Raw genomic sequence first — 8,565 nt, 5'->3', positions numbered from 1 at the left:
AGGTCTTAAGTCCACTTAGAGAGCCGCTGGTTACTGCCCAGGTATTCTTGCCATCCTGTACCCTTAGGGTTACCATGCACAGTGGCCATTGTGTTCATAGGCATCCTAGCTGTGTGTAGGACTCTTGGTTGCTCTCTTTTTTGGAAGCTTGCACTGTGCCTTCTGTTTCCATGAAAGCTAGCCCTCAGGAATGAGGCTTTAAGGTCAGTCTCCATCATAAGAAACTGCAGGAGGCTATACACAGGATGTTCTCTGGAGCTATTGCCACTGAGGCACCCTGTTCCCTGTTGACCCTGGGCATTCACGTGTTATATTCTCCATGTCAGCTTCATATTGCTTCTCTGTCTTGTCCCCGCTCCATTTGCTGGGGTTTTGTTTGTTTGTTTGTTTGTTTGTTTGTTTATCAGCAATAGTCCTTCCTGCCTTCCAGTGTTAGGGATAGAACCCAGGACCTCATGGATGCTAGGCAAACTCTCTACCACTTGACCACATTCCTGGCTCTCTTGCTGCATTCATTGTGTTGTTTGGAAACAGCTGCTCTATTTGTGTGCATCTAATTAGTGAGGTCAGGTGACACTTCCTTTGGAGCAATCTGTTGACTATGAACCGATAGACACCCAGTAAGAAGGATGCGGAACTTCTGGTTACTTAGATGTTGGCTCTTCGGTTCTTTCCAGACCCATCACTAGGCTCCAGACAATGAGATTCTATATCTGGCTGTGGAGTGTCGATGATTTCCATTTATTCTGGCTTTGTCAATTTGAGCTTTCAATGGATTTACTTTAATTAGTTCCCATCCCTTATAATTCTGCTTTTAACTACAGGGAAACAGAGACCTCGATCCAGAGTTCTTATACGTAGATGCTGCCCTTTAGTTAGAGGAGATTTTTTTTTTTTTTTTTTTTTTTTTTTTTTTTTTTTTTTTTTTTTTTGCTCACTGACCTAGGTCACTTTTATATAGGTTTCCACTTTATTCATCGACTTTAGCATTTTTTTTCAAAACATTTACTGCTGAGTTTTCACGATCACTTGCATTGAGATCAATTATTTGAGTGACTAACTTTATAGTTACCTATGCGTTACTTGTTTCATAAAATAAAGTCTACTTTGCAGGGACTAGTGAGATTGATTGCTCAGGCATAAAGGCTCTTCCCACCTTCCATCTCAGAACCCATGTGTTAGAAGGACAGAACCGGTATGCACACATTAAAAAAAAATGTAAAATAAATTCTATTTTTTTTAAAAATCTAAACAACTCGGTCCACATGAGCTGACCAAAATTTCCCCCTTTGTGCTGAAAATCGTACAGCTGTGTTCTCACAGACCTTCCACACTGCTTGGTGAAGCAAATTCCGTAGATATAAGGGAGAAAATGAAAATTACACCATAAAAAAAAAAAGTGCTGGGCTGAGCCTAGGGCCTTGGCAGTTTGGGCTGGGGGGGGGGGCGTGGGTGGCGGGCAGGGAAGGTGAGCGAGGCTGGAAGCCCAGAGGTGGGGAAGACATGGAGAGTGATGGGGAGGGGGGCAACTAGGAAACTCTGGCGCTTTCCCCGCCCCTCACAAAACTGAGTCCAGCCAGAGCAGCCTCCAGACTCTCGGGCTAGAGCCTCAGAGTTGCCAACAGTCCCTGGCCAACGCTGCTCTGTCTAGGCTAAGGGCGCCCACTTCCCCGGAGATTCCTGGACCTGGGCCAGAAAGAGACCAACCAGACAGTGTCTCCAATCCCGCTGCGTGCACCGTTTTGTCCTGCTCCCTTGGTTCTCTGCGGTCCCTTCAGTCCCTTCCCTGGCCTGTCCCCCGCCCCCACCTCCACACAGGTCTCCCTCTGTGCAGGAATACACCAGCCCCTGTCCTAGCCACCCGTTCAGTTCAGTGTCTGCCTAGGCTGCAGAGGAGGCCCTTTCACAGCTACTTGAATGGGGGATGGGTGAGGGAGGACGTCGTTGCGAGCCTCCAGGTGGGAGTTCAGCGTCAGGTACTCTGCAAAGGGGCTAGAAGGCAGGTCTGGACAACTGCCCCCCCAGATTTAGGAATCCGGACAACTTCCATCGGCTCATACTTGGGTCCCCCATTCACCACCCGCCCCCTAAACTTCCCATCCCCACCTTCCTTGATTCTTTCTGTTGCTTCGTCCTCCCTGTCTTTTCTGCCCCGGGTCTAGAGCTCCAGGCTTATGCCTCTGCAAACAACCCCCTCCCCTCTAACCCCAGCAGAACTTCGAGGGGAGGGGCCGGAGGCCCCCCTTCCCGCCTGTGGTTGGAGGGGGCTGTGCGGCAGTCCCAAGTGGGGGCGACCGGTGTCCGTCTCGGTGCCCCGCCCGATCAGGCCACCGGGCACATGGGGGGCGGGAAGCTGGGCTCACGAGAGGGGAGTCTGGCCTTGGCAGGTGTGGGCTCTGGTCCGGCCTGGGCGGGCTCCGGGGGCGGGGTCTCAGGTTACAGCCCCGCGGGGGGCTGGGGGGCGGCCCGCGGTTTGGGTCGGTTTGCCAGCCTTTGGAGCGACCGGGCGCATATAACGGGAGCCTCTGCCGGGAGAAGACGCAGAGCGCTGCAGGGCTGCCGGGTCTCCTGCCTCTTCCTCCTGCCCCTAGGGCCTCCTGCATGAGGGCGCGGTAGAGACCCGGACCCGCTCCGTGCTCTGCCGCCTCGCTGCGCTTCGCCCGGGCCAGGCTCTGCCAGGCCCCACGGTGAGCCATGATCCGCCTTGGGGCTGCCCAATCGCTGGTGCTGCTGACGCTGCTCATCGCCGCGGTCCTTCGGTGTCAGGGCCTGGATGACGGTAAGTCGCCCACATCCCTTGCCTGCTTTCCTGACTTGCGTCCCTTCTCCTCCTCTTGCCCAGCCCCGATCCGGGTTTAGGGCGCCGAGACCTAGGCGCACAGTACACAGGAGTCCACTGAGCCGAATTCTGCGAGTGAGGAACTCTGTCGCAGCATCCTCGATGAGAGTTGTGAGTGGAGACATTTGCAGGTCCCTGCGTGAAGCAAGGATATGAACTTGCAGAGCGTTGGAGGCGACAGGTTTAAACGCAGATGTAAACGCGCGCCCCTTTCCATCAGCTTTGATCAGGAGGTTCGAGCTCAGCAAAGGAAGCCTCACACTTAAAAATAGGCGAGAGATCGAGAGACGCCTACTGGTTGACTTCTCAGCCGAGCCCAGGGGTTAGAGGCTGCGGGGCTCAAAGGGGCGCTAGACAAAGGACTAACTCTGACATGGATGGGTTGAAATCTGAGGCTACAAAGAAAAAGAGGTTCTCTGCGACTTCGGCGCCCTCCGCTCGCGAGCTCCCTCCCCCTCCAGGCTGGCCCAGAGTAAGGTGCAGTCAGCCGGCCTTTCTCTGAAACTCCGCTCTCCCCCTTGCCTCCTTTGGGCTGCGGGAACTTAACGTCTGAAAAACATTGACACTCCAACCAGACCTGCTTTCCAAATGCCCCCTCCCGCCCCGCCCCAGAGCACACCCTCCCTCCTGGGGGTCTTCCATGAGTTACTTTACTGTGTGTGTAGCAGCTGGTGGAGGGTAAGGCCCAAGAACTGTTCGTGGCTGTAGATGCAACTGTACAGCCCTGGTCCAAGGGCGGTTCCCCGCACCTTTCCACCTCCTCCCTGGGTAAGATCCACTGTCTGGGATTATATTCAGGACAAACGAAGCCTGGAAAGTGTATTAGGTAGAGAGAATTTTCTTCCACGTGTTTGGGCACGTTTCCGACGGCTGGGAATCCAGTCTTCTCTTTTTATGTTACAGACTGTAAATCAATCGCAGGTGAAACTCTTTGGGTAGCGGGTGGGGATCAAAGACCCTCTCTCTGCCTCTGAGACTGTGCGCTTTCCCCTGCCACCAGGCTGTCTCCAGAGATACTTTGGAAGGCGGCGGGCCCTGGCGGACTTTCTTCTCCTTCGCCCGACGGGCGCAGCGGGGGCAGGGTTGGAGTGGAGAGCATTGCAATGTGGAGCCCAGGGTAGCGAGCTAAGCCGGGGTCGTGCGCTCGAGCTCCGGGGGCGGGGGGGGGGGGGGATGTCGAGTGTTTGTACGTGGTCTGAGTTCGGCCTGACTCTGTTTTTGTCCTGATTTGAAAGCACACATCCACGAAGTTGTGGTCTTGACCGGTGTTTTCTATCACGAGCAATGGAGTGAGCTGTGTCTGAACTATTTCCCTAATTCTCCATCGGATAGTAGAGGCTTAAGTGGTGAAGAGCTCTGTCCGCCGCATCCTTCTTGGCAGAGAGTGAACTCCACAGCTTTTTTTGTGGTTTTTTTTGGGGGGGGTTGTCTAAAACTTCCAGTCTCCTCCTCCTAGGAGGAATACGATTCTGCCTCTGACCTGCTGATTTTGTATCCCGGGTCGTCCCATCTACGCAAACACCCCCACACTCCAGCCTTGGGTCCACAGGACCCAAAGACCTGATGTGCGGAAAGGCGTAGCCTGGATGGACGTCAGCAATGTCAGAAACCTAGAGTCCGCTACGCTCCTCCTCTCCATCTTTCCACGAGTTTGGGAAACTTCTTGGCCTCGGGGACTTTGACCCACATCTGCATATCTCAGCCCTGGCTTCCAAAAGTGCTGCTGGCTGTGGCGGGGGAGAGACCTCAGTCCTCCTTTGTGAAGCGTGTTTGCGTTGGGGGGATTGGCAGCGATGGCTTCCAGATGGGCTGAAACCCTGCCCATATTTATTTAAACTGGTTCCTCGCGGAGACCTGTGAATCGGGCTCTGTATGCGCTCGAGAAAAGCCCCATTCATGAGAGGCGAGGCCTGGTGGGTCGCGCCCCCCTCCCCCGCCCCGGACTCCCCGATCCCCTTCTCCCACAATGCCCCCCTGTGCCCGCCTGCCGCCACCTCCCGGGCTCTGGCCCCGCGCGCAGCGGCGACTAAGCAAAACAGTTCCCCGAAAGAGGTAGCTTTTTAATTGGCCGGCCACAAAGAATCACTTATGCCGCGCGGCGGTAACGAGGGGAACCCGATCGGGCGGCCAGGATGCTATCTGTAGCCCCTTTCGTGCCACAGTGAAGGGTGGTGCTGGCTTCCTCCGACCGCACCTAGGGGATCTGGTTACGGTGTTGGCTCCTTTCTGGGGGCAGTCATTTAATCCCACTTTTTACTCTCCGGGTGTCTGTCTGCCCGAGGGCAGTGTCCCGAGCCCCAGCCACAAAGAGTCAACCAGTAGCTCTCACACCCAGGGGCCCGCCCCGCCCCTGGCTCTCGCCGCCCCCGGGGCTCCCTTCCTGGGGAACCCGATCAGCTTTCACGATGCACCCTCCGCCGGCTTTCCTCGGCCTCCTCCAGGCAGTCTTGGGCGATAGAGTGCTTTTTCCTCAGTCAGGACTGGACACCATTAGCCGACGCTGCCCTCTCATCACCTCCAGCTAATTTTAGCGCCGCTGGGGAAGGGGGTATCTCAGCAGCTTCGACATTTTTCCTGGGGCCCCCCTCACCTTCCTCTTGATTGTCTTGCCTAAAGGCTAGATAGATTCCTTCCAGTGGAAAAGAAAAGGGAGACTTTGATTTTTGGATTCTCGCTCTCCTTGAAGAGCAGAAGGCAGGCCCGTTTCTCTCCACGCCCCTTGGGTTTGCGGCTCTCCGGCTATTATTCACCCTCCGCTTTGGCCATTGCTTTTGAGATTTTAATGAGAAAAACAGCGCTGGGCGCTGCCTAGCCCGTGGTGCGGGCTCTTCGGTCCCTGGCGCTCTGAGAAGCTCCCTTGTCAGCACAGTTTTCATGTGCAGGGCGAATTCCAGACGGCAGGGCGCTGGTGGAGAGGGTCCAGTCCGAGCTATTCTTTGCATTCTGGGAGGATGCAGGTCTAGACTGGTCAACCTTAGTCAAGGCCAGACATTTAGAGCCTGCCGCCACCCATACTGGGGCTGCCATCTTCAGACTGAGGCCCAGACTCCTGGCAGAAGTGTCGTCACTCACTGCGGGAGGGCCCAGCTTGCCTTTTAAGTTATTGTTTAACATATTGTTTATATCTTCTAATGTTTGTGGGTCGACTTCTCCGCATAGGTTCCCACTCAGTGTCACCTCCTCCTACCACCCACTTTCACCTACCAACTTATCCTTCCCTATCTCCAGCCCCCCTCCCCCCACGCTGGGTGGGAAGAGACTACAGTAGAGTAACCGCCCTCCTTTATTGCTGGGTCATGATTCCCACCGCACACCCCCCCCCCAACATACCCATCTTGCACAAGACACATAAGAGATACCCTGGAATGCACAGAAAGATGAGCTATGTTTTCCAAAACGAATTTGTACGTCCAGTCTGTCTGGTGTGATCTGACTTCCCCCATTCCTTAGCGTCTGAACGATGTCAAGTTGATGGCCACCTCTTTTCTTTCTCCCTGCCTCTGCTCCCTCCCTGCTCTGGCGCTCGGCCACTCCCTCCCCCTTGGTACAGAGGAGGCTGGCAGCTGTTTGCATGATGGGCAAACGTACAAAGATAAGGATGTATGGAAGCCCACGACCTGCAGCATCTGTGTGTGTGACACTGGCAATGTCCTCTGCGACGACATAATCTGTGAAGACAAAGACTGCCTCAACCCCGAGGTCCCCTTCGGAGAGTGCTGCCCCATCTGCACAGCTGAACTCCCCCCTGCCAGTGGTCGTAATTTATTTATTTCTTACTCAACATAAATAAATTACTTGCAGCAGCTAGCTTTCCACGGAGGTCGGTCTTCTCCTCCGTCTGAGAAGCTGCTTATCCATTTGATCCCAGCAGTAGGGCAGGAAGGCAGGGCCACTTCTCGATTGCAGGTTGAAACCTGGTGAGACTAAGTCACCAGAGAGACCCTCCCTTGCCTGATACCTCAGGAGTATGTTTCTGGCACTTACGGGATTACCGTTATGGTTCCACACAAGTTTCCCTTCATGAGTCAAGCCTGCTTATTAGTAGAGCCACACGGTGGGAATTAGGCTCTGTCTAGCTACAACACGAGTTAATTCATCTTCTGTCACCCATATCTTGTCTTCTCTATAGAAAACCTTCAAGGACATGGTCGTTAATGCGGAGAAACCTCTGTAGGGGACAGAGCAGAGGACACTGTATTCTACTTTGGGGTAGAATACAATGGTGGTATTCCCTCTGTGTGTTGACCTCCTCTTGGTGTTGACCACCATTTAAGAAGTGAGGAGCTGAAGGACTGGCTGGGCTCTGGGAGCTGAAAGGGTGGCCATGTTCCATTATGCTGGTGACAGTTATTAACTCCCAGCTAGAATCAGTGCGGCCATGAGTACAGGTGACCGTGTCCCAGCACTCACACAGTGTCCCGTCTCCCTCCAGGGAAGGTGGGACACAAGCAGGAGCCTCCCGGATGGTTCCTTGTTATCTCCTACTCCTACTCCTGAGGGGAGAGTTGAACAGGAATCGAGAAGTTGCCTTTCCTGAATACCTCCCCAACACTGATGCCTGGTATGGTGCAGGTTTCGGATACTCTCAGTGTCTGAGGGGCCCATGCCAGTGCAGTGTTGATGGCCCATAGGCCTTTGCTGCTGTGGTGGGGTAGGGGCTCATGAGTTTGGGATGGCCCTGGCTGCAATACTCTTCCTAATGTCTGTGTCCTGCTCTTTTTTTGTGCTTGCTTCAAGGAGACTCCACGCTAATGTAAGGCTTCCTCGGCTCATAACTCTTCTTCGGGAGGGTGTGGGTTGGGATGCTTGCCTGACTTGTGGGTCTTCTCTGCTTTGCAACCTCCTGGCTGCCTCTTTCCCGCTCGCAACCAACCACTCCTGCACACTACGCATGCTTTCTGACTAACAAAGTTAGAGACACCTCCATTCCTGTGAGTCCTCAGTGACAAAAGGGCTCTGTGATCCTAACACCCTCCCCTCAACATAGGGATGGGGGGAGCCACAGAGGAACCTGCTTCCTTCCTTGGTTGTGGTCCTGTACTTTGTTTGATCCTCCAAAGAGAGTTTGAATGACAAGAAATGGTCCCTGTCTCATCTTCTTCTCTGTTCTCCCTTGCAGGACAACTAGGGCCAAAGGTAAGACATACTGTTTTTAACTTAATTTAGTTGCCTCTCCCCTGTGATGGATGTGTGAGTGTGGATGCACCTGTGCTCTGGTGCGTGTATGGGGGGGGGGGGAGGGGATAACCCTGAGGAGTTGCTTCTCTCCTGCCACCATAGGCCATCAGGCTGGTGCCACAAGAGCTTTTGGCCACTGGGCCACTTCAGTGGCCTCGTGTTTTGCTTCCCCATGCTCTTTTTCAGAAGCACTGAGATGCTAATCTGGCCTGGGCCTCTTCTTTAGACCTCAGAAGATGTCAGTCTAGGGGACACGCGCAGGCTAGGGCGGCCGGGTGGGGTTTTTGTGTTGGGGCAAATTGGCTCCGCTCAGCTTACTCCTGTCGATGTTTCATGTTGCAGGGCCAGAAAGGAGAGCCTGGAGACATCAAGGATGTAAGTATCAATTATCCCCTCCACAGCCCATGCACCTGCTGTCCTACATATGTCCCTCTAACCGACAGGCCTGTGGTTCTCTCTTACATAGATCGTAGGACCCAGAGGACCCCCTGGCCCTCAGGTAAGAAAGGGAAGGGTCCCTCACTCTATTCTTCCCTTACTGCAACTGA

At 54.1% G+C, this 8,565-nt stretch overlaps 1 protein-coding gene across 2 annotated transcripts in view; it reads left to right on the top strand.

Moving 5' to 3' along the window:
* Window positions 1–1,792: 1,792 nt before the first annotated feature.
* Window positions 1,793–8,565, top strand: part of Col2a1 (collagen type II alpha 1 chain) — a 31,156-nt gene continuing 24,383 nt past the window's right edge. The window contains exons 1-5 of one of the 2 annotated variants that reach the window (XM_052748813.1): window positions 1,793–2,387; window positions 2,592–2,779; window positions 7,959–7,975; window positions 8,360–8,392; window positions 8,484–8,516. In XM_052748813.1, the coding sequence (XP_052604773.1) occupies window positions 2,695–2,779; window positions 7,959–7,975; window positions 8,360–8,392; window positions 8,484–8,516 (168 nt within the window). In that variant the 5' untranslated portion in view covers window positions 1,793–2,387; window positions 2,592–2,694. Of the gene's footprint in view, window positions 2,388–2,444; window positions 2,780–6,389; window positions 6,594–7,958; window positions 7,976–8,359; window positions 8,393–8,483; window positions 8,517–8,565 lie in introns of those variants that run through there. The other variant, XM_052748814.1, reaches the window with a different exon arrangement.

This window comes from Peromyscus californicus, unplaced genomic scaffold (assembly GCF_007827085.1).
Source record: "Peromyscus californicus insignis strain IS unplaced genomic scaffold, ASM782708v3 Scaffold_20__1_contigs__length_68692818, whole genome shotgun sequence".
Lineage (NCBI taxonomy): Eukaryota > Metazoa > Chordata > Mammalia > Rodentia > Cricetidae > Peromyscus > Peromyscus californicus.
The sequence above is the reverse complement of the archived record's forward strand: the minus strand, read 5'-3'. Positions and strand labels throughout refer to the sequence as shown.